This window comes from Oryctolagus cuniculus, chromosome 15 (assembly GCF_964237555.1).
Source record: "Oryctolagus cuniculus chromosome 15, mOryCun1.1, whole genome shotgun sequence".
Classification (NCBI taxonomy): Eukaryota; Metazoa; Chordata; class Mammalia; order Lagomorpha; family Leporidae; genus Oryctolagus; species Oryctolagus cuniculus.
In genome coordinates this window covers 85,923,560-85,947,912 of record NC_091446.1, presented here as the reverse complement: position 1 = coordinate 85,947,912, position 24,353 = coordinate 85,923,560, and the positions used below count along the sequence as shown (strand labels likewise).

The 24,353-nt window shown below is 48.3% G+C and overlaps 2 protein-coding genes across 9 annotated transcripts in view; both read right to left on the bottom strand.

The window, feature by feature from the left end:
* LOC138845290 (zinc finger protein 300-like) overlaps window positions 1-10,453 on the bottom strand; it is a 95,453-nt gene extending 85,000 nt beyond the window's left edge. The window contains exon 1 of the mRNA XM_070057153.1: window positions 10,262-10,453. Within this exon, the coding sequence (XP_069913254.1) occupies window positions 10,262-10,453 (192 nt within the window). The remainder of the gene's footprint in view (window positions 1-10,261) is intronic.
* LOC103351303 (USP6 N-terminal-like protein) lies at window positions 500-24,353 on the bottom strand. Of its 8 annotated transcripts, none has more exons than XM_070058224.1 (7): window positions 24,202-24,353; window positions 23,869-23,944; window positions 21,657-21,726; window positions 15,891-16,011; window positions 14,795-14,860; window positions 13,638-13,790; window positions 500-12,058 (listed from the first exon to the last, which is right to left on the bottom strand). In XM_070058224.1, the coding sequence occupies exons 3-7, from the start codon at window positions 21,717-21,719 to the stop codon at window positions 11,694-11,696; spliced, it is 768 nt and encodes a 255-aa protein (XP_069914325.1). In that variant the 5' UTR covers window positions 21,720-21,726; window positions 23,869-23,944; window positions 24,202-24,353; the 3' UTR covers window positions 500-11,693. The 8 variants fall into 8 exon arrangements, with proteins under 8 accessions (XP_069914325.1, XP_069914326.1, XP_069914328.1 ...); XM_070058225.1 differs by having other exon boundaries at window positions 24,219-24,251; XM_070058227.1 differs by lacking the exon at window positions 24,202-24,353 and adding an exon at window positions 16,580-16,628 and having other exon boundaries at window positions 23,869-23,943.

Sequence of the window (24,353 nt, the reverse complement as noted above, 5' to 3'; positions counted from 1 at the left end):
GTGCCACTGAAAACCGGCTAAGTTGCCTTAGCATTCCAAATGATTTTAATAAGAAAACCGAGGTCAAACTCGTTTTGAAGAAACTTAAAATCCTTTTCTAAAAAAAGGTTAAATTTCACTTTTCCCAGAAACATAGATCATAAGCATAAGTGTTCCCTGTAGTTTTATAAACATAAAACTTCAATTTGTTGTGTTTTATTTTGTGTCTTAAGACATACTATGTGAAATGTGTTATGTTTTTGCAAGAATAAATAAATAAACAAACAAATACATCTGAAACCAGAGAAAATGTGGAGTACAGCCCATAAGCAAAGGAAAAATTGTATGCTGGAAGCCAGAACAATAAAATAAACCTAGAATTCCAGAACATAAAATGGCTGTGCCCTGATTAAAAGAAGAAAAGTAATCCAATTTCCTGAACTGCATTATCCAGCATGAAGCTGAAATGTAACATATTAAAATTTATAAACCAAAATGAATTGTAATACATGAAAAAGATGCAAAACAAACAAACCAACAAACAAAGAGGCTGTAGTCACATACTATATGGAGCTTTGCACCTAAGAACTGGGCTTTTCTGGTTTGTGCCACCCAAAGCTGGCCAAGTTGCTTTAACATTCTGAATGATTTTAGCAAGAAAAATGCATTCAAACTCATTTAGGAGAAACTTGGAATCCTGCTCTTCTACAGAAGTTTTAAATTTCACTTTTCCCAGACACATAGATCATAAACATAGGTGTTCCATATAGTTTTTTAATTATAAAAGTCCAAATTTGTTCTTTTTTTTTTTGTATCCTCTGGGATACTATGTCAAATGTGTTGCTGATTTTGACAGAATAAATAAATATACAAATGAATAAACAAATAAACCTATAACATGAAGACATGTTGGGAACAGCACATAACAAAGGAAAAATCAGCTGCTGGATGCCAAAACAATAAAAGAAGCCTAAAATTCTGGAAGGTAAGATGACCATGTCCTAATTTAAAAAAAGAAAATTAATCCAATTACCTAAACTCCATTATTTGGCATGAAGCCAAAATGTAACAAATAAAATTTATAAAACAAAATGAAATGTGATACGTGAAATAAACAAAGAATTTGTAGCCAGATCTGATATCAAGCTTTGTAACAAGAGAACAGGATTTTTCAGGGTTTGTACCACCCAAAACTGGCCAAGCTGTTTCAGCATTCTAAATGATTTTTAACAATAAAACCTCATTCAAATTTATTTTGGAAAAACTTAAAATCCTCTTTCACTGTTCCAATACAAATAGATTATAATAGTTGGTGTTCCCTGTAGATTTCTAATCATAAAACTCAAATTGTTGTATATTTTTATATATCACAATAGATACAATGCCAAAAGCATTTTTAACAGAATAAAAAAAGAAATGAATAAGCAAATAAATTGATTTAAAACAAGAAAAAATGTGAGGAAGGGCTCATTAACAAAGGAAAATTCGGCTGCTACAAGCCAAAACAATTAAAGCAAACCTTGAATTCCAGAAATTCAAATGCATGTGCCCTGATTTAAAAAGACCATTGATACAATTACCAGAATTCCATTATCCAGCATGAATTCAAAATGTAACATAATAAAATATATTATTCCATGTAGTTTTCTAATCATAAAAGTCCAATGTGTTGTGTTTTTTGTATGCTAAGGGATGCTATGTCAAATGTATATGCTAAGGGATACTATGTTAAATGTATTGTTTTTGACAGAATAAATGAAAAAGCAAATGAATAAACTGATGAATAAAGTTAAAACTAGAAAGAAATGAGGGGAACATCCCATAAGACAAAGGAAAAATCAGCTACTAGAAGCCAAAATACTAAAGCAAACCTAGAATTCAAGGTAAAATGCCTGTGCCCTGATAAAAATAGAAAATTAATCCATACCTGAACACCAATATCAGACATGAAGCCAAAATGTAACATAATAAAATTTATAAATGTGATACATGAAAAAAAAACACAAAATAAACAAATGAACAAAGAGGCTGTAGCCAGATCTGATATAGAGCTTTGTAGCAAGAGAACCAGATTTTTCTTTTGTGTGTCACCTAAAAGTGGCCAGGTTACTTTAACATTCGGAATGACTTTTACAAGAAAACCACAAACTCATCTTGGGGAAACATAAAATCTTTCTCTCCTATTAAGGCTTAAATTTCACTTTTTCCATACAGATATATCATAAGCCCAGGTGTTTCCTTTTGTTTTCTAATCATAAAACTCCAAATCATAGTGTTTTCTTTGTATCCTAAGGGATACTATGAAAAATGTGTTGTTTTCAAGAGAATAAAAAAATAGACAAATGGGGGCCCGCGCTGTGGCATAAAAGGTAAAGTCGCTGCCTGCAGTGCTGGCATCCCATAAGGGTGCCAATTTGAGTCCTGGAGCTCCACTTCCAATCCAGCTCTCTGTTGTGGCCTGGGAAAGCAGTAAAAGATGTCCCAAGTCCTGGGCCCCTGTATCCTCGTGGGAGACTGGAAGAAGCTCCTGGCTCCTGGCTTCAGGTCGGTGCAGCTCCAGCCATTGTGGCCAACTGGGGAGTGAACCAAAGGATGGAAGATCCCCCCACCCCCACCTCTCCTTCTCTCTCTGTGTAACTCTTTCCAGTAAAATAAATTAATCTTTTTAAAAAAAAAATAGACAAATGAATAAAGATTTGGATGAATTTAAAAGCAGAAAAATGTGGGGAACCGCCTATAAACAAAGGTAAAATCATCTGTTGGAAGTGAAAACAATAAAACAAACCTGGAATTTTGAAGATAAAATGCCTGAGTTTTGATACCAGAAAAACAGATTTTTCTGGTTTGTGCCACCCAAAACCAACCAATATTCTTTAGCATTATGAAAATTTTAACAAGAAAACTGCAGTCAAACTCATTTTGGAGAAACTTAAAATCCTTCTCTTCTACAAAAGGCTTAAATTTCACTTGTTCCAGATACATAGATCATAAGTGAAGGTATTCCCTGTAGTTGTCTAATCATACATCTCCAATTTGGTGATTCTTTTTGATATCCTAAGGAATGCTATGTCAAATATGTTGCTGTTTTTTTGCCAGAATAAAAACATAGACAAACCAATAAACAAATGGATAAATTTAAACTAGAAACCATGTGGAATATAGCCCATAACAAAGAAAAAAAATGGCTGCTGGAAGTCAAAACAATAAAACAAACCTAGAATTCAAAAAGGTAAAATGCCTGTGTCCTGTTTAAAAAAAGACCATATATCCAATTACTAGAATGCCATTATCTTTCATGAAGTCAAAATGTAACAAACTAAAATTTCCAAACCAAAATTAAATGTAATACATGAGAAAATATGAAAACCTAAACAAAGAGGCTGTTGCCAGATCTGATATGGAGGTTAGCAACTAGAGAACCATTTTCTGCTTTGTGCAAATCAAAACTGTCCAAGTTGCTTTAGCATTTTCAATGGTTTAAAAAAATAAAAACTGCAGTCAAACTCATTTTGGAGAAACTGCAAATCCTTCTCATCTACAAAAGGTTTTAATTTCACTTTTTCCAGACACATAGATCCCCTATAGATGTCTGATCATAACACTCCAACATGTTGTGTTTTTTTGTATCCTAGGGGAAATGAAGTCAAATATGTTTTTGTTATTGACAGAATAAATAAACAAAAAACAAGTAAATAAATTTAAAGCTATTAAAAACTGTGGGGAACAGCCCATAACAAAGGAAAAATAAACTTTTGGAAGCCAAAACAATATAACAAACCTAGAATTCCAGAAGGTAAAATACCTGTGCCCTGATTTAAAAAAAAAAAGACCATTTATTTAATTACCAGAATTCCATTATCCAGTATGATGCCAAAGTGTAATATAAGAAAACTTATAAACCAAAATGAAATTAATACATGAAAAAAAATGCAAAACAGAAAAATGAACAAAAAGGCATCTGATATGGATGTTTTCAACAAGAGAACCAGATTTTTATAGTTTGTGTCACCTAAAAGCAATCAACTTGTTTTAGCATTTGGGATGATTTCAACAAGAAAAACACAAACTCTTTTTGGAGAGCCTTAAAATCCTGGTCTTTAAAAAAAAAAAAAAGATTTATTTATTTGAAAGTTGGAGTTACACACAGAGAGAAGGAGATGCAGAGGCAGAGAAGGAGAGAGAGAGGACTTCCACCTGCTGGTTCACTCCCCAACTGGCTGCACCTATCTGAAGCCAGGAGCCGGAAACTTCTTCCTGGTCTCCCACATAGGTGCAGGGGTCCAAGGGCTTGAGCCATCTTCTACTGCTTACCCAGGCCACAGCAGAGATCTGGATTGGAAGTGGAGCAGCTGGGACTGGAACCGGTGCCCATATGGGATGCTAATACTACAAGCAGTGGCTTTACCTGCTTCGCCACAGTGTTGGCCCCAAAATCCTGCTCTTCTAAAAAGGCTTAAATTTCACTTTTCCCAGTCACATAGGTCATACGCATAGGTATTCCCCTGTAGTTTTCTAATCATAAAACTCCAATTTGTTGTGGTTTTTTTTGTATCCTAAGGGATACTATGTCAACTGTGTTGTTGTTTTTGACAGAGTAAATAATAAACAAGAAATTAACAAGAAAATAAATTTAAAACATGAAAAAATGTGGAGAACAGCAAATAAACAAAGGAAAAATTGGCTGCTGGAGCCAAAATAATAAAACAAACCTAGAATTCTAGATGGTGGAGTGCCTGTGCTGTGAATAAAATAATAACCCAATTATCTGAATTCCATATCAGTTTTGTGCCACCCAAAACTGGCCAAGTTGCTATTCCAAATGATTTTAACAAGAAAACCATAGTCGAACTCTTTCTGGAGAAATTAAAATCCTTCTCATATACAAAAGACTTAAATATCCATTTTCCCAGACACATAGATCAGAAGGGTAGGTGTTCCTTGAAATTTTCTAATCATCAAACTCCAATTTGATGTATTTTTTGTTCCTAACTGATAAGATGTCAAAGGTGTTGTTGTTTTTGACAGAATCAAAAAATAGACAAATGAATAAACAAATATTTCACATCATAAAACTCCAATTATTTGTGTTTTTTAGTATCATAAGGGTACTATGTCAAATATATTGTTGTTTTTGCATGAATAAAGAAATCAACAAATGAATTAACAAATAAATTTAATACCAGAAATAACGTGGGGAACAACCCATAAACAAATGAAAAATCGACTGCTGTAAGCCAAAATAAAATCAATCAAACCTAGGATGGCTGGAATGCAAAATGTCTGTACCCTTATTAAAAAAATACCACTTATCCAATTATCTGAATTCCCTTATCAGGCATTAAGACAAAATGTAATGTAATAAAATTTATAAACCCAAATGAAACGTAATACATGAAAAAAATGCCAATGAGGCTGTAGCCAAATGTGCTATGGAGTCTTGAACAAGAGATATTAAATTTTCTGCTTTCTTCCACCCAAAACCTGACAAGTTGCATACTATTCCCAATGATTTTAACAAAAGAAAAAACATAGTCCAACTTGTTTTGGAGTAACTTAAAATATTTCTCTTCTATGAAAGGCTTAAATTCACTGTTCTAAAACACATAGATAACGATAGGTATTCCCTGCAGATTTCTAATCATCATTCGAATTTTTTGTGTTTTGTTGCATCATAAGGGAAACTATGTGAAACGTGTTGTGGATTTTATACAGTAAATAAATAAAGAAATTAATAAAAATCAACTTAAGAACAGAAAAAAGTGGGGATCAGCTCAAAATGAAAGGAAAAAAAATTGGCTGGAAGCCAAAACAATAAAACCTTGAATTCCATAATATCAAATGCCTGTTCCCTGATTTAAAAGAAACCTATCCAATTACTAGAAATCCATTATCTTGCATGAAGACAAAATGTAACATAACAAAATTTATAAACCAAAAGTAAATGTGGTACATGAAAAAAATTTTTTTAAAAATCCCAATCATACAGGCAATAGTCAGATCTGATATTGAGGTTAGCAACAAGAGAAATGGATTTCTCTGGCTTGAGCCACCCATAACCAGCAAACTTGCTCTGGCATTCTGAATGATTTTAACCAGAGAAGCAGAAGCTCATTTTGGAGAAAATTAAAATCTTCTTTTACAAAAGAATTCAATTTCACTGTTCCAAGACATATAGATCATAATGGTAGGTGTTTCCTGTAGATTTCTAATCATAAAATTCCAATTTGTTGGTTTTTTTTTTAATATCATAATGGATACTATGGCAAAAGTATTTTTTTATTTGAAAGAATAAAAATAGAAAGAATGAAGTGAATAAGCAAATAAACAAATTTAAAACAAGAAGACACGTGGTGAAGAGCTCATTAATAAAGGGAAATTTGCCTGCTGGAAGCCAAAACAATAAAACAAACTGAAATTCAGAAAGTCAAATGCCTGTGTCCTGATTTCAAAAGATCATTTATCCAATTACCAGAATTTCATCATTCAGCATAAAGACAATATGTTACATAATAAAATTTATTAAAAATCAAAATGTAATACATGAAAAAATATTCAAATCACCAAAACAACCAAAGAGGCTGTAGCAAAATCTGATACTGAGGTTAGCAACAAGAGAAATGGATTTTCTGGGTTGAGCCACCCATAACGAGCAAAATTTCTATGGAATTCCATAGGATTGTAACAACAAAATCACAGTCAAACTCATTTTAGAGAAAATAAAAATCCTTCTCTATACAAATGACTTCACTGTTCCAAAATTTATAGATCATAATGGCCTGTTTATTTCTAATCATAGAACTCCAATTTGTTATATTTTTATATCATAATAGATACTACGTCACAATGCTGTTTTTTGACAAAATAAAAACAGAAATAAATGGTAATAGAAATTAATAATAGAACGAACTTAGGAAAATTTACAGATACATGGAAATGAAGAAACATGCTCCTGAATAATCACTGGGTCAATGAAGAAATTAAAGCATATCTTGAGACAAATGTAAACATGACACATCAAAATTTGTGGCATGCAGCAAAAGCAATTCTAAGAGAGAAGTTTAGAACAAGAAATAACTACAACAAGAAAAAAAGAAAGTTTTCAAATAAGCAATCTATTGTCACAGCTCTAATAACTAGAAATAGGAGAAGAAGAACTAAGCCATGAGCTTCTTCCAGGTCTCCCTCACAGGTGCAGGGGCCCAAGGACTTGGGCCACCTTCTGTTGATTTCCCAGGCCATAGCAGAGAGCTGGATCTGAAGTGGAGCAGCCGGGACTTGAAGCAGTGCTCCTATAGGATGCCAGCACTGCAGGCCAGGGCGTTAACCCACTGCGCCACAGTGCAGGCCCCTCTTCCAAATGTTAACACCAAAATAAATTCAGTAAAGTTGCAGGATGAAGACTCAACAACAAAGACTACACAAGCTTCTACACACTAATAACAAACGATCCAAAAATGAAATGAAGAAAATTCCATGCATAATAGCTACCAAAAAATAGGAAAAATTTAATCTAGGTGGTAAAAGACTTGAATAATGGAAATGGAGGAAGACACAAATAAATGGAAAGGTATTTATGACTTTGGATTGGAAGAATTAGTAATATTGTTTAAATGTCCATCCTACCCCAAACAATCTATAGAGTCAATGAAATTCTTATCAAAATTCCAGTAACATTTTTCATAGAAATGGAAAACACTCCTAAAATTTGTAGGAAACCACAGGAGCCTTAAATCACCAAGCTATCTTGAGCAAACAGAATAAAGCTGGAGGCATCACACTACTTTGTTTCAAAATATACAGAATGATATAGTAATCAAAACATCATATTGGTATAAAAATAGATGCAGTAGAAAATAATAGAGATCCTAGGAATAAATCAGAATGTTTATGATCAACTTATTTTTGAAAAAGTTGCCAAGAACACATAATTAAGAAAGGACAGTCTCTTCAATATGGGATGTTGGGACTACTGGATAATCACACGCAGAAAAATGAAGTCAGACTTTTATCTCACAGAACATAAATGTAAGACTTGAAACTGTAAAATCTGATAGAAGGAAACATAGGAAAAAGCTAGTCCGGGCAATGACTATTTTAGATATGAACCTCAAAGCACATGTAACAAAATGAAAGAGATAAATGGGATTACCTCACACAAGAAAACAATCAACAGAGTAAGGAGAAAAGAGTTGCAAACCATACATCTAGTAAGGGGTCAATATCAAACAGATAAGGAGCTCAAATTAAATAGTAGCAAAATCAATAACCTAACTGAAAAATGGGCAAAACATATTATTAGAACTTTGTCAAAATAAGATGTACAAACAGCCAACATGTATATGAAAACAAATTCAACATCTCTATTCATCAGAGAAATGCAGATTAAAACCACTATGAGATGTCACATCACACCTGTTAGAGTGGCTGCCATAAAAAGGAAAAAGATAATATATCAGAGGAGATGTGGAGAAAGGGAAACCCTTGTACTCTGTTGGTGGGAATGTAAATTAGTACAACCACTATGGAAAATAGTATGGTTGTTTCTCAAAAACTTAAAAATAGAGCTACAGTATGTACCTAGCAATCCCACCTCTGGGTATACAACCAAAGAAAAGGAAATCAGTATGTTAAAGAGGATCTGCATGCCCATGCTCATTGTGGTAAAATTTGCAGTAGCCAAGATGTACTCTATCTAGGTGTCTATCAATGGATGACTGGAGGGGGTCGGCATTGTGGCACAGCAGGTTAAAGCCCTGGCCTGAAGTGCTGGCATCCCATATGGGCACCAGTTCTAGTCCTGGCTGCTCCTCTTCCAGTCCAGCTCTCTGCTATGGCTTGGGAAAGCAGTAGAAAATGGCCCAAGTGCTTGGGCCACTGAACCCATGTGGGAGACCTGGAAGAAGCTCCTGGCTTCAGATCAGCCCAGCTCAGGCATTTGTGGCCAACTGGAGAGAGAACCAGTAGATGGAAGACCTCTCTCTCTATAACCCTGTCTTTCAAATAAATAAAATACATCCTTAAAAATGGATTAATGGATAAAGATAATGTATATACACAGACAACAGAATGTTACTTTAAAAGGAGTAACAGGGCCCAGCGCTGTGGTGCAGTAGGTTAAGCCACAGCCTGCAGTGCCAACATCCCATATAGGCACCAATTCAAGACCTGGCTCCTCCACTTCTGCTCTAGCTCCCTGCAAGTGTGCCTGGGAAAGCACTTTTGAGGAAGGCCCAAGTCCTTGGACCTCTGAACCCATGTGGGAGATCCAGAAGAAGCTCCTGGCCCTTGGCTTCAGTTTGGCCCAGCCCTGGTTGTTGTGGCCATTTGGGGAGTGAAGCAGCAGATAGAATATTCTCTCTCTCTCTCTCTCTCTCTCTCTCTCTCTCTGTAACTCTGCCTTTCAAATAAATTTTTTTAAAAAAGGAATTGCAGCCTGTGATTTGTGAAACATGGATTAACCTGGAGGCGATTATGGTAACTAAAATATGCCAGCACAGAAAGACAAACTCCACATGCTGCCACTTACATGTGGAATGTAAGAAAACTGAGCTCAAAGAGGTAGAGGGTGGAATAGTGGGTACCAGGGTCAAGCAGGGCCTGCCTCTTGGCAGGATGTTGATAAAATGGTACAAAATTTCAGGCAAATAGGAGGGAAAAGTTAAAACCGTCTATCGTATAACATGAAAACCACAGAACAAATTGTATTCTTGAGGATTTACTAGGAGTAAATTTTAAGTGTTCTCATCACAAAAAAGATAAGTGTATTCAGATAATTCATGTCAATTAATTCATTTAGCCATGTCATGTATTTCAAAATATTGTGTTATATGTGATAAATGCAAAAATTTTTGCCAGCTAAAATACATTACTAAGTAATAAACAGGCCTATTCAACAGCCTCTCGGAGGTCACCAGACCGTTTTTCTGGCTGAGAAGAGTGGACTCCAGCCTTTGGTAGCACCTCTGCTTGCCTTGGGAAAGATCTGAGGTTCAGGTGGGGGTCTCCCCAAGGGTGACCAAGGCATCGGTTTCTGTCTACAGCATTTGGGTCTGCCAGAGGCGGGGAGCTGAGGCGGCTCAGTAAGTCTTTCCCATTGTCTAACCCGAAGGAAATTTTCTTTCCCTTCCCACTGCAACCTGAGCACTCTCTGGGAGGGCCTGAAGAGCTTCCTTTAACAACTCATATTGAAAGGCAGTCCTGAGCTGGAATTTCACTGAGGGCAGCCCTGGGGGTGGGAGTGGGAGCCAAGAGGTCAGGCTTCCTGACAGGCAGGTGGCCACACCTCGGCCAGGCAGCCCAGCGGTCCCTGGTTCCGGCCCAGTCTCAGCCTGGGGGAGAGCAGCCCTCTAGGTTTTCCCTGAGAGCGGCCTTCCATGTCCACCTGGAGTCCTGAAGGCCTTGGTATGGGCAGGGCAGCCACTGCCTTTGTGCCTGGGCCTGGTGACTGTCCCTTCTGGTGCTGCCGCTTGCCCATGCCTTACCCTGACCTGGCCATTCTCTGTAGGGCTCTGGTCTCTGGGCACCAGCAGTCCACTGTGTGAAATTCTGCAACCCACCCACTATTTGCCCATCTTGGCGAAGGACCCGGGCAGCTGCTGAGGCTAGCAGTCTGTGGGGCTCCATTTTGCTTCTCCTTTGGGCCAAAGACTTTTCCCTTTCTTCCCCGAACCTTGGACTGGACCTCTGAGCCCAGTGATGACAACCACACGAACTCTGTGTTCAGACCGAACACATTCTGAAACAAACAATTTAATATACAATCATCAAGGGGGCAGAAGGCCCCAGGTTCCCTCACCAAGGCGGAGGGGTATATGGGCAGCCCGTGGATGTCTGAATCTCTGTCCTACATCATCTCCCTGCTCTGGAGGTGCCCATAGCAACTATGACAGCTGACTGGCTCCTTGGCCAAAGATGAGCTAGGGTAAGGTCTCTCAGGGAGGGAGACATGAGCTCCAGAGAGAAGCCTTGTCCATAATGGAGGCCGCCGTGTATAGACAAGACAGGCTGCTGGCCAGTCTGAGCTGGACACATAGTGGGCTTTTCTTCCCCTCCAGGCACCCCCAAACATCCTGCTGCTCCGTGGAGTGGGCAGCAATGAGGCCTCGAGCCAGGGAGGGTACCCAGGCCTGGTCTCCCAGCACAGATCTGGCTCCTGCACGCTCCAGCCTGTGACTGTCCCCAGAGTGCATGGGGCTGCCATGCAGGGAGGGAGTCTTCAGCCCTGATCCCAGGGCTAGGACAGCCTGCATAGACCCTGGTTCTAGGGTCTCCAAGGCAAGTGGGGGAGGAGCCCTGAGACCCTGCTGGTGGCCCAGCTCCAGGGGCCAGAACACAGTGCCTTTGACAGGTGGCCTGAGATTTGGAAGGTCCCCCCATCAGGACAGGTCTCCCCTGCTCTGCAAGCTCTGTGAGGCCAATAGGCCTGGAACATGCAGAGACTCTGAGGACTTCACAAACAGGGCTGGGGACAAGGGCTCTGGGGAGGTGCCCTCTTCACTGCCTCCCTCCTCATCTTCTTCAAAAATTGTCTTGGGCAGGATGGATCGCAGATCCTGCAGCAACTTTGGCCAGGGAGATGGAGGGGACTCAGAAGCCCGGTCTTCCTCTTCTTCTTCTTCCTCTTCCAGTTCCTCCAGGCCACTGTAGTCCTCATTGTCAGAGTAGGAGTCATCATCTTTGAAGGTCATGTTGAGTTTGATCAGGAAGGTCCAGCGCTAGAGGGGGCCTGGCTCATCCAGCCTGGAGCACTGGTGACCAGAGAGGCGGGCAGTGCCCCCTGACCCTGAGGCCCCCGCAGAGGAGCCCAGGTCCCAGAACTGTGTGCTGCTCTTGCCATGACTCCCTTTCCCCTCTTTGGCGTCTTCCTTTGAGTTGGCTTGAACATTAAATCCTAGAGGAATGGTCTCCTCAGGGACAGAAGCTGAAGCCCCAGCTGGCCCCTGTGGAGCTGAAGGAATGGGGTGGCACCCTTTGCTCTCCTCAGTGATGGTCTTGAGCTTGAGTGACACTGGCAGAGGAGCGTGCTCCAGGGAGTCGGGCGGCACCTGCAGAACTGGGCTGCAATCTTCCATTGGCTTTGCTGGAAGAACAGATGCAGTTTATTTTCCCACAGCTACCATCTGGCGGTAAGGTGCCTGCCCCGACCTGACCCCTGGGGTTCTCATCACGCCATGTGACCCTGAGGACTCTTCCAGGCTGATGGTCCCAGAGGGGAGGGTGTGTGCAGCCTGGGCCATGGGAGCACTAGGACACCTCCAGCTACTACACAACCCCACAGGGTGGATGGCCCTGACCTCCCTACCTCACTCATCTCTGGGGACCGCTGGCACCAACTCAGAACCCCCATCACCCAGCTCACCTGACCTCCTGTACCCTAACAGTGCATTGGCTGAATTACCAGCATCTGAGTCCCTCCTAAGTGGCTGGAAAGAAAATGAGCCTAAGGTGATGGTGGTGAGAGCTGGGGCTGTGGGGCAGACATGGAGCCTGGGCCAGGCCTTCAGGGACAGGGAATGCAGTTTCTAAAGAGGTAGTGGGGTGCCCCATGTCTTCTGCCCCTGAGCCACTGGCCCCTTCCAGGTGAGACTGGGCTGTCACTGCTTCTGTCCCATGAGCACCCAGGGGAGGCAGCAGCTGGAAGCACAGTGGGGCCTCCCCAGTGCCTGAACAGCCTGCCCCTGGGCCCCCACTGCCAGCCTCTAGAGCTGGGACAAACCCATCTCTGCTCTTCATGAGGACCCAGGCGCTCAGGTCCTTGATGGCAGCAGCAGCAGGGACGAGCACGGGGACCCCCCCCCACCGGAGCCCACAGGCCAGTGCTGCTCTGGGTCCTGCTGACTTCTGTTGGCCTGAGGCTAGGACTGCAAACCCCACACTCAGCTGCACATGGGTTCTGCCACGGTGGCCTCCAGTGCCTGCCTCTGGCACTCACCCCTTGCTCACAGGAGTGCACTCAGCCCCCACAAACAGGCTCATGGCACCTGAGCCTTCCAGGTGTCCTTAGCTGAAGGGGATCCAGTGCCCAGCTGGCTTTGGCCTTCACTGTGCAGGGTCTCCCACAGCCACACCTCCCTCTAGCCCTGCCCATATGCAGGTATGAGCCCCACCCACCCATATGCAGGTGGGAGCCCCACCCACCCCCCTTCTATGAGGGTCCTGTGTGCAGACAGCTTCGGTCATTGGGCCAGGACCCTGTGTGGGGTCAGTCAGAGAGAGGCCCCTGGGCAGGCAGGGCCATTTCTCATCTTGCTGGAGTGGGTGTCTAGATGTGCTCCGGGCTCCTGGGGGCACTGAATAGGCACACCTGCTCCAGACCTGGGCGGGAAAGCTCAAGGCAGAGCCTAAACTCCACCCTAGAGTGGAGGTAAGCCAATGAGCCAGAGCCACAAGCAGGGTCCTGAGGACAGCTCTACAGCCCAGCCCCCAGAGTCCTGGGGGGAGAGCTGTCACTCTGCCCCCACCTCACAGGAAGATTTAGGGAAGCTGCCCGAGGCTCCACCAGGCCATGCTGTCAGAAACTTCTTAAAGCAGAACTGCTGAGCCAGGGGAGAACAAGGAGGATGAGGAAGAGGGGAGGCCCTGGACGAGGCTGCCAGGGCCTGGGCACTTGCAAGGATACCCACAAGGGAGAATCAGATGAAGCCTTGTGCTGGACTCACCTTTGGGAGGCAGGAGGCACTGGAGCTTCCCCAGCTCATGCATGGAGGCCCGCAGCTGCCTGATGACCACATCATCATCCAATGACTGGACCTGCTTCAGGGTCACCTGCAGGAACTCCCGGAGGTGGTCCCTGGACATCTTCAACAGGCTCTCTAGACATGGGGGTGGGTGTCAGGCTGGGAGGGGCCCTAGGGATGGCACAGCCACCATGGCTGCTCCAAGCCCTGTCCCTGCAGCAGACATGGGCTGCAGATCCCCTTGGACAACCATGGGTATCAAGCCAAGCACAGGAGGGGACTGACCAGGGGCCACTTTCCCTGGGTGATGACCATGGCCACTTCTCCCTGTGAACTGTGGGTTTCTGGGGTTGGGGGATGCAACAGGGGCATTCTCAGTGCCCTCCCCAAGTGGACTCAGGACTCAGAAACTTCCTCATCCCTCCCCTAAGCCCATCTCACCATGGCCAGGCAGCTCCTTCATCCCCAGCACCCTGGCCTCTGTAGGCCCTGAGGACTTACTTCAATGGATTTTGAGGGCCGTGTATGCCATGGTGGTGAGCACGTGCTCACCCTTAAGGATATAGATGTCCCACATCCTAAGTGCCAGGGGGAATGGCGCCTGTGGGAGAGCAGGTGTTGGAGGACCCCACCCATCAGGGCCTCAGCAGGGCTCACAGTGGGTGGGAGTGCAGTGTCATAGGGCATCCTAGCTGTGGCCTAGAAGCCCAGAGAGAAAGAGCACCAAGGTCTGTCCAGGACTCTGGGGACATCCAGACTGCTCTGTACACTTTGGAAGCCACATTGGAGATGCCAGATAGCCCAGGGACCTGGGGGAGGGGTCAGCCCTTGGGCTGCGCTGACACCAGCCTGTGGCACCCAGGCCCTTATGGATCTCCTACTTCTCATTGTAGGGCTCTGACCTTTGCCAGGCTCTCAGGATGGGTCCTGGTGGGACCTGTCCCCTCCTTGCTGGCCCTGAGGCTCAGCCTCAGATTGAACTACCCTCCACAGGACAGAGTCTGCCTTGTCTGCACAGCAGGCTCCCTCCTGTGGAGTTGGGGGAGTTCAGCCCTGCTCAGGGCCACAGGACACCAAGACAGGAGAGCCAGGCACTGGGGCAGGAGCTTCCCTGGGCAAGGGGTTACCAGGGCACTTACCCCATCCAGAAAACACTGGAAAAACCAGTGTGTAGTGGTTTCCCAGAGGCACACACCCTCCTTCTCCTAAGGAAGAGGCAGAGAGGGCTCAGGGCCCAGGACCCAGGCCTGACTCCCTCTAATCTGAGCCCTGTGGCAGAGCCCCTGGGTGCAGGAAGCCCAGGAGCAAGTGCATCCCCTCTTCCAGCCATGCAGGTTTCTGAAGGGACACAGGTCCCCTAACCCACTCTTCCCTGGGGAGAGCATCCCCTTAAATCTACAAAAACTCTGGGGACCAAGTGCTGGAAAACAAACCAATACTCAAGTTACTGTGGACCCCAGTAACCAGGGAAAGCCTTGGTGAGGATGTGGCCTCCCCGGGCCCAGGAAGGAGTCAGGACCCCTTTCTGTCCTCCCCTCCATGAGCACAGAGCCCTCGAGAAGAGAAAGGAGATGCTTTACTTACCAGGTGTTTCTCCAGGAAGGGGAGCACGTGATGCGTGATATATCCCAGGTGTTGCTGGAATTGCTCCAGTTTTGGGGAGCCCAGTTTGTAGAAATCTGAGTAATATCAGCCCCCCCCCACTTCAGAGTGTCTTCCCAAGAAGGCTGGAAAGCCAATGGCTTGAGGCGGGGTCTTTCTGAGCACGGAGGGTCAGGGGAGGCTCTAATGTGCAGGGGAGCATCAGGGGGAGGGGAGTACAGCTGACAGCCCAGGGCAGGCTGCTTAACGTGACCACTGGGCTGACTGCACTCACACTGGGTGCCTCAGATCCATTTGGACACTCAGGGTGAGGAGGGGGTCACCCTACAGTGGATGCTGCCTTCTGCATGTTTCCTGGGTGTGGCTCAGTGGATGGGAGTCTGGGTAGAGAGATGTGAAGGGCCAGTAGGGACCTAAGGGTCATTTGTCAAAGACAAGGCACAGGACCTTTGTGTGATGGGAAGTGAGGGGTATGGCTTGGTACTGGGCCCTCTGCTGGCCCTGGCTTCTAAGGAACCATCCTAAGGGAGACTGCCCTACACACACAGCAGCCAGAAAGGGACAGTGTCCCACTTGTCTGTATGCCCATCCATGGACTTGCATGGACCACACTCACCACAGCCATCCACCCACCATGCATCATGTGCTGGCTGTCCTCCATGAGCTGGACCAGGGCCCAAAAAGTATCCTCTTCACTCAGCCACATCAGCAGCAGGGCCACCACGTGGCTTAGGCCCTGGCTGTAGTCCAAGTCCTATAGGAACACAAAACACATCAGAGAGATTATCCCTGGCTGGGATAATCTTATGTGGCATGGGTGACCTCTCCTAGGAGGGCTGAGGGTTACCACCATGCCCCACTGCTGCCTCTTGGGTGTCAGGATCTCAAGAACTGGAGAACATAGCAGCTCTCAAAGTTCCCAGAGAGAATACTGCAATGTCTGAGCTGGGGCTGTACAGGGTTAAGAAGAGGTATGAGCCTCACCCCAGATGTCAGAAAGGGGTTGGCTGTTGTGGGAATTCAAACTCCACACCTGTGATGGCCTCTGGAGCTCTCTACTGGGCCCCACTGCAGACATGAGGAAGAAGCACCATAGTAAGGCCTGCCTGGGCCAGAACAAAGACCAGCCCAGGAGGCTTCCGTTGTGCTCCCGGAACTTGAGGTTGGGTCCAAGGAGGCCATGAGCCTGGCTTCTACATCTCTGTCTCTGACTTGTGGATTAAAGAGGCCCCCTCAACCCTGTCTGGGGATCTCTGTGACCAGGGGCGCCCTACATGGAATGCTCTGCATATGACCTTGGAACATTATCCCAGAATACTCACAGGGTTGTACATTGAATATGCCATGAACACCTCAAATAAAGAGCATTGTCTGGAAGAGAGAGGACAGAGGCTGTGCATCCTGTGCTGCCGAGGCTCTCAGTGCCTAACAGCCTGACAGCCACACACAGGCCCATGACACTCTGCTCATAAGCAGTGATGTCATCAGGGCACTGGCGTGTTGTCCACTGTGCAGATAAGCACTGCCTGCAGTGACTTTCTCCCCTCTCAGGGTGCAGTCCATGCAGTTACATTTCCCCAGGTGGGTGTTCAGATTGCACAAGTGAGCATCCATTGTGGGAGGTGCAGTCCCGTGGGTCTCAACCTGTGGAGTCAGCCTCCCATGCACCAGTTCAGCCTCATAGGGAGCAGCTCCTCTTGCCTATGTGTTCCCCACGAGCCCCCAATGGCCAACTGTCCACACTCCCCCAGCCCGTGGCCACCACTGCTCTGTTCTGTGTCCCAGGGTTTGGCTTCTTGTAGATGTCCTGTGAGTGGTTCACAGCATGTGTAGCCCTTGAGGGACGCCTCCTCTCTTAGCAGGATGCACCTGAGATGCATCCAGGTCAGCTCAGGGCCCAAATCCTGTCCTGCCTCTCACTGAATCCTATTCATCCTATTCTAGGATTCAGCTGTAACACGGGTTGCTTCTCTGTCTCCCCACTGAGCATCGTGTAGGCTATTCCTGCATCCAGTGACTGCGAACACAACCCTGAATCTTACATGTGGGTTTTCTGTGCACTCAGCTGTTCTAGTGGTTGTGTAAATGTGCATGTATGCTGGGGGTTCGTGTGGAAAGTGTGTTTATCATTGTGAGAAATGGCCCTGGGTGTTGCTGAGGGCCTGGGCCGCTGTGCTCTGTTCCTGGCAATGACCAGTGTGGTGCTCGCCTCATGTTCTCCCCAGCACCAGGCATTCACAGTGGTTTTATGTCCCCCATTATCACAGCTGTGAGCTGGAGCCCCATTGTGGTTTAGGTACTAAGCCTGTGTTCATGCATTGAGGAGGTGAGTTGTGTGTGCCCTCATGAAGGTCCCTCCTGAACCTTGGCCCATGTTGGGAATGGGAAGCCTACATTTGCTTTCTTGTTATTAAGATTTACAATCTTCATTTTATGTATTTTGCAAATACTGTCTCCCCTTGTGTTTCTATTCATTTCATTCACTCCACAGTGCCCTTGGGAAAGCAACTATTCAATATAAATAAAAGACCATGGATCCATTTTTTTCTGCCCTAGAAGAATTATGCTTTAGGTTTGAGCCCAAGTCTCTCCTAGGACCCCATGTCCCCAGGACCCTTGCACTTCCATCCCAGTGACCCCTCCAGCCCAGAGGCCTCACTTGGCTCTGTATCTCTCTCGGAACTTGGTATGTATCTCTGTTGGACTTGATATGAGCAAAACCTGGCCTGTTCCTTCATCTCCTGCAAGGCAGGGCTGAGGGGGAGGGACCAGCCTCAGGACAAGCAAAACCCTCACTGCCACACAAGCACCCCAAAGCCACATTAGTTCTTCTGGTTGGCAGGGAGAGTTCCCCTCAAGGAAGCTCGTTCCCCTGATCCAGGAAGGGTCATGGGTTTCCCACTCACCTTAGTGCTCATGCCACCCCCAATGCCCAGCAGAGGAGGCCACTGAGGACCCACTACAGTCAGCCTGAGGCCAGGGGCTCTGCCAATGTCCTTCTGCACTACCCCTGCCTGCCCAAAGAAGGAGGGGCCCAATCAGGCCTCAGCTCCACCTCACTGGCTTCTCAGGCCCCACAGGACAGGTGTCAGTCCTGACCAGCCTTCTTTTCTGCCCCTGCAGGAGAGGCCCAGTTCCATCAAGACAATGGATATCCTTCTTGGATTGGAGCTGCCTGCAGGGGCAGCCTCCACTTGAAAACTTGGGGGAGGGCAGGGCGGGCCGTTCAGTTGGTCCTTGCTCCCTGATGTCAGCCAGGGAGGATGGCAGCCAGCAACTGGGACAGTTGGATCAGCCTTCATTCCCAGAAGCAGGAGAGCTGACTGACCAATGGAACCAGCAGGCCAGGTGGGGGCTGGGTGAGGTGAGGCCAGGCCAGGTATGAGAAGGCCTAGGTGAGGGCAGGGCCAGGCGAGCATAAGAAACGCACAAGCAGGGTCAGATGTGGGGAGGTCCATTTAGGACAGAGCCTGCTGAGGGCCCTAGCACACAGGACTTCCACCTCATTCCAGGCCGTCTCTGTCCATCCAGGAGCCAGCACAATGGCACTGGGCAGTTCTGGGCCAAGCAGCCAGGTGGGCCCACAGGGATAAGGGCTGTGGCCCTGACCAAATGTCCAGGTGTCCAGGCCCAGGTGGGTGTGGGGAGACTAAAATGACACCCTGGAGGAGGATGCAGAGGGGAGGGCTGGGTGGGGCCCCAATCAAATGACCACTCCTCCTGGGTTTTACTTGTCCACCACACAGGAGCCTCAGGCCCCTTACCAGACCTGAGCAGGTTGGGCTGCCTCGGGCTGCACGCAGAGTCATACCTCGAATTTGCCTGGGTTCTGGGCCCTCCTCTTATCCACATCTAGGATCAGGGCCCACACCTTCCCCGCACCTGGGCAGGAATCCCTTTGTAAATTCTCCGGTGGAACTAGAGGCGGCTCTGGTGAGACCTTCCCCAGGCCCTCTGTGAGGTGGGGGAGTGCAGGGTGAGACAGCAGTAAGGGGAAGCCCTGGGCTCTGTATTGTGTCCCCAGAGATCTGCCTAGACCTGGGCCTCCTGACACAACAGTGAGAGGAGGGCCAAAGGCTCAGTGCAGGCTCTGCTGTGCATACACTGCCCCCTACAGGGCACCAGGAACTGTGCCTGCCCTGCATCTGGGATTGGCCCCAGTGGAGACTTTGGATCTTCTACTGCCATAGGTGTACCGGCATGGGGGCTGAGATGACCTGTGTCCTTTCATGGCAGGACAGTTGCATCTGAGACCCACAGTGATTGGCACTGTCCATCCCAACTCTGCTCCCAGTGGTCCCCAGGGGCCCTCAGGTCCATGGCACCTTCTTGTTGCTACAGTACTTGGTGAAATTTCATAGCACCTTGATCCATTTTTGCAGCCAGCGGCCCTCCTGATGTTTACGCTAGGAATGGAGACAGGATGGCATGAGCCCAGCAGTCGGCCTCTGAGAGTGGTCACTGGGTGCAGCTCTGGAACCCTGTGGACTACTCAGCTGGGAGGAGTCAGAAAACAGGCAAACCATGGTACCCAGGCCTTCCAACAAGGGGAGCCTCAGGGGCTTGGGCTCTGCCCACAGGACAAGCCATCCTCAAGCCCATCACTTCTCATCCAGGCAAGTGGGTCATGGTGGCCTGCAGATGGAGACCCCAGAGCTGCAGGCCTGCTTGGGGCAGGTGGGCCTCAACAGATCTCCAGGGGATTTCTGTCCCTGGAGGACCATATGGCACTCCTCCTAACCACTGCCCATACCCACAGGCCTGCAAGTTTTGCCTCCTAGATGAAGAGTCCATGGCCAAGGTCAGCTTACCCATTGCACTGCCAGGCATCCATGCCTGGGAGGCTTCTGTTTACTTAAAGGCAAGAGAGACAATACCATGAGAATGAGCACTGAACCACGCATGGTCCACTTCCCCAGCAAGGCTGGGACAGGACCTGTGTCCTCCTCACCCTGCTGAGGTGCAGCCCAGGGCACAGAGAAGGGAAGGGAGAGGGCAGCCATGCTGCAGGCAGACACCCAGCAGGGGCTGTGACCATGAGCACAGGGAGTCCACGGCCAGGTAGGGGCCCTCACTGCCAGTGGGGGGCTCCAGGCCTGTCAGAGGTCCTCTTTCCTGGGTGTGTAGCAGCCCCCCCACAGTGGTTGGGGGGTTGCTGTCCTGAGAAGGGCCAGGCTGCCCAGGGGTAAGAGAAATGTGTCCCCACATCAGCTCTCCCCAGGAAGTCACCCTGGAACTGAGTCTGGGTGGCCTGCCTGAGAGATGCTCAGTGCTGTGAGTGTGCACCTGGGGCTTGAGGCACCTGGGACCACCACACCCTAGGGTCCACCCCGCCCACCCTCCTCCCCTGTGCACTGGCCACCTGAGGTGTCTGCTCCCCACCCCCACCCCTCCTCTGTCAGCCCAGACCATGGCCATCTCTCCACCACTCTGCTCCTTCTTTTTCTCCAGGTTCTGGCAAAACATGGAGGCAGAACCCCCTATCCCAGTGCTAAGGTGGGCTGCTGAGTCACACCAGAGATGGCCTGAGATGGCTCCATCCCTCTTGGTCACTGGAGCCCAAGGTCCAGCCACAGGGCCTCTCTCCTAGAGATCTGTGGGAACAGCCTCCAAGTCTGACTCCTGTCTGCAGGCCCCATATCTCCCAGCACAGACCCTGGGGGCAGGGCCCTCAGCTGCAACCCCCACCCCCCACCCAGGTCTGTACTGGGAAAACACCCAGGCAGATTTAGAGCCACAGAGGCCACACCCCTGGCTGTCCCTCAGGCCAGGCCTTAATAAGCCTTTAGCCTGGACCCTGAGACCCAGGCACCTGCTGGACAACTCCTCACCTACTAGCATTTGCCCCAACCCTGTGGACACAGATCTGGAATGCTGATGGCCAGGCTGTGTCCACTGGGAGCAGGACAGGACCCTAAGCCACCCCCTCTACTCAACAGAAACAGAGGCTTCAGAGTAGAGTGCCCAGTGCCTTCCCCAAGTCCAGCTCTGTCCCTGCCTGCAGTCCTGAGACACGGGGTCACGGCTCTGGCCAAATGCTGGCCTGTGCCTGCACTGTGACAACAGCTTGGATCAAGGTGGGGGTGTGCTGCCTAATGGCAGGGTTTTTGACCCTGGTCCCTACTCTGGGTGGAGCTGGGCTGTGGACAACTCACTGCAGGAATCCAAGTTTGTCTGGGATGAGGGCTCCACTCTCGTCCTCTTCTCCTAGCTGAAACTGGGCCCCTTTATGGGGACCCTGCAGCCGAGTGGGAACCCAGGCGAGAAGTGTGAGGTGCTCAGTCACTGGGGGAGCTGAGCCCTCCTCCCTGCTCTGTGTCCCAGGGAAGGGGGTCCCAATTTCAAGGCACAGTACTTGAGGCAGAGTCCCACCTCCTCCCCCAGCACCCCAGCCTGTACCTTTTCATATTTCATGATGATCTCTGCTAGCTTCCGGGCCCTACCAGACCTCAGGGCGTCCATATCCAATCTGTAAGACACACACACAAATGTGAGCCAGCACAGGGGAGCCCACGGGAACTGCTGCCCCCATGGTCTGTCCCACTGGTCAGAGAGGGGACAGCCACACAGCCAGGCAGGCAGGCACCTGGTGGCTGGGTCCCTGGAGGATGGAGGATGACTCATCCAGAGCACAGGGACTAGGGACGGTTGGGCAGGAACAGTACCCAGCTCGCCTCCCCTGCCCTTGGGAAGGACATGCCTCCCCCAGCCTGGCATCCATATGTCCTCCAGGGAGTCCAAATGTAAAGGTTTCCCTGGCCTGCTCCTGGAAACCACATTTCTGGGGCTCTCAGAGCCTGCCTCACTGCCCCACTGGATACCAGCTGATCTGACTCCTAGTCTTGAACCCGTGTCCAGACGTAGACTCACACCAATGCACATTCACCACTAGTGCCCAGCAGAGCGGGAGGAAAGAGACAACTGTATACACGCTCTCACACAGGGCGCCACTGAGAGCTCAGCCACATCGCTCATGGAAACCGGTGTGGCAGACCAGTGCCACCCACTGGGGTGTGACCTACCCCACGTCACAAGTCATGCAGAGAGCAAGTCTCACTCACCTGTCGTGAATCCATTTGATTCTGTCAAATGCGCCTCCTGCCTAGGCTACCAACACCTGGTCAGTTGGGCAGTAAACACACTACTGGCCACTGGTCACCACACAACCCAGAGTGCACAGTTCTCAGTGACTGTGATGTCACAGGAGCCTGCCAGCCAATCCCAAGAGACATACAGCTGTGGCAGGGGTCAGGGTCCTCAGCCCTGGCTTCATTAAAGGTCACCAGAAGTGGTTCCTGTGTTCTCCCCAGGCCCAGGTGAAGAGGGCAGGGTTCTGGCAGAACTGCCCCGGAACCAGGGGTGCCAGGGCCCTCTGCCACTTGCTGGAAAGGTCCCAAACCCAGGCAACCTGCACCTCCTCTCCCTCCTCCTATCCTCCTCTAAAAAAAAAACAATTTTATTACAGCACAACTGTGAAGTCTCCCTTATATGAACACAAGGTGGCACATGGAAACCCATACCTGCCTGTCCATCTTCCTGAGGTCCCCATACTCTGTGGCTGCCCTGCAATGACCTGTACTGAGACTCCCAGGGCTGCAGCCTCCTGTCCTACCACAGGCCCCACCCCAGCACTGCCAGCCCCTGCTGTCCCTTCCTGCTCTGTTCCAGCCCCTTTTACCAGGAGTTTTAGGAGGTGGACACAGGAAGTCCTCCTGGGATGGAGGAGAGAGGAGCAGCCCGCTGAGCACCACCTGTATAGGACCTCAAACTGGCATGGCCCAGACTGTCCAGAGCAGGAACCAGGGCCCTGTCCTGGACATGGACCAGGGCTTCACGCACAAAGCACTAACTCCTTGGCATCAGCTCCTGTGGCGCATGCTGGTAACATGCCGTGCTGACAATGACAGGGACAGCACATGTCAGGCAGGAGCAGCCACAGGTCTGCTGCTCCCTGGGGTGCTGATCACCAGGACACCCAGCCCTGAGGGATGCAGGGGTCACTGCCAGCAGCGGCTCAGCCCTGCCACACCTGGGCTGGTCATAGTCACGTCTGTCTCTGCAGAGACCAGGGACCCTAGCAAGTTTGGTCCAGCCTCAAGGGTTCCAGCCTAGGCTGCCTTCCTGCTGCTTCCTTGTTGCCTACTCAGGGGAGGGGGAGCTGTATTCAACTCAAGGGGCTCACATATTTCTCTGTGTGTATCACATGTGTGTGCCCAAGGTGTGTGTGCACTCCAGGACTCCCCCAGGACTTGAAGCTCCACACCTGAAGCTCATGATCCTTGTCACTGTCAACTCATGGCATGCAGGCTACACTGAGATGGAACCAAGTGTCCCCAATTTTCCCATCCTGCCTTGCTGGGCTGCCTTGGAGCAGAGGAGGTGAGCTTGCAGCAGGCACAGCCCCATGGCAAGGCAGGAATCTACACTACTTCAAGAACTCCTGTTGCCCTCAGTTCAGTGCTACGGGTGAGGCTGAGATGATGACCCCATGCTTATGGGTTTAGGAGGCACCCAGTATTATTTTTGCTCTGGGTGACAAGGCAGCTGGCTGCACAGCCCCTGTCAACCTGGCCCAGCATTGAGGATGCCCCAGGGGGAGAGACGAACTCACCTTTGGGACGTGGCTTCTGTCCCCTACTGTCAGGTGATGATCCCGCCTGTTGGTCATCTCTTCCTCTGTCTGGACCCTGGAGGTGAATGAGGAGGAACAAAAGATGCACCTGTCTCTATAGCCCCTCCCTGAATGCATCAGGCCCCACAACAGGCCTCTCCTGCTCATTCCATTGTGGCCATGGCAGTGACAACCCAAATCTCATCTGCAGCCTGGCCCAGGACCATAGAATCCACTGTGTCCATCACTCTCTGTTACACTTCCTCATTGCAAGGAACCCCCCCTGTGCCCAGGAACCCACCCAGGTGCCCCCTCACACCTGTCCTGCCTTACCTTGATGCAACACTCACCAATCCCTGGAGAAACTTCTCCCCAAACACGACAGCAGGAGGCCTCCCAGGCACCCCTAAAACCACATGGCCATTGCGTTGTCCTGCCTTTCAGCTTCTTCCCAGTCCTCACTGCAGCCATCCTTGCTGTATCAC

Bases quoted from the DNA above. Each gene is read 5' to 3' on its own strand.
- LOC103351303 (XM_070058222.1), bottom strand. From the start codon at position 16,657: ATGCACAGCCTCTGTCCTCTCTCTTCCAGACAATGCTCTTTATTTGAG. The intron at 14,861-15,890 runs GTGGGTGGATGG...CCTCTTCCTTAG, and splicing joins CAGCCAGCACATGATGCATG to GAGAAGGAGGGTGTGTGCCT. The intron at 12,059-13,637 runs GTGAGTCCAGCA...CTGTTCTTCCAG, and splicing joins GTGCCTCCTGCCTCCCAAAG to CAAAGCCAATGGAAGATTGC.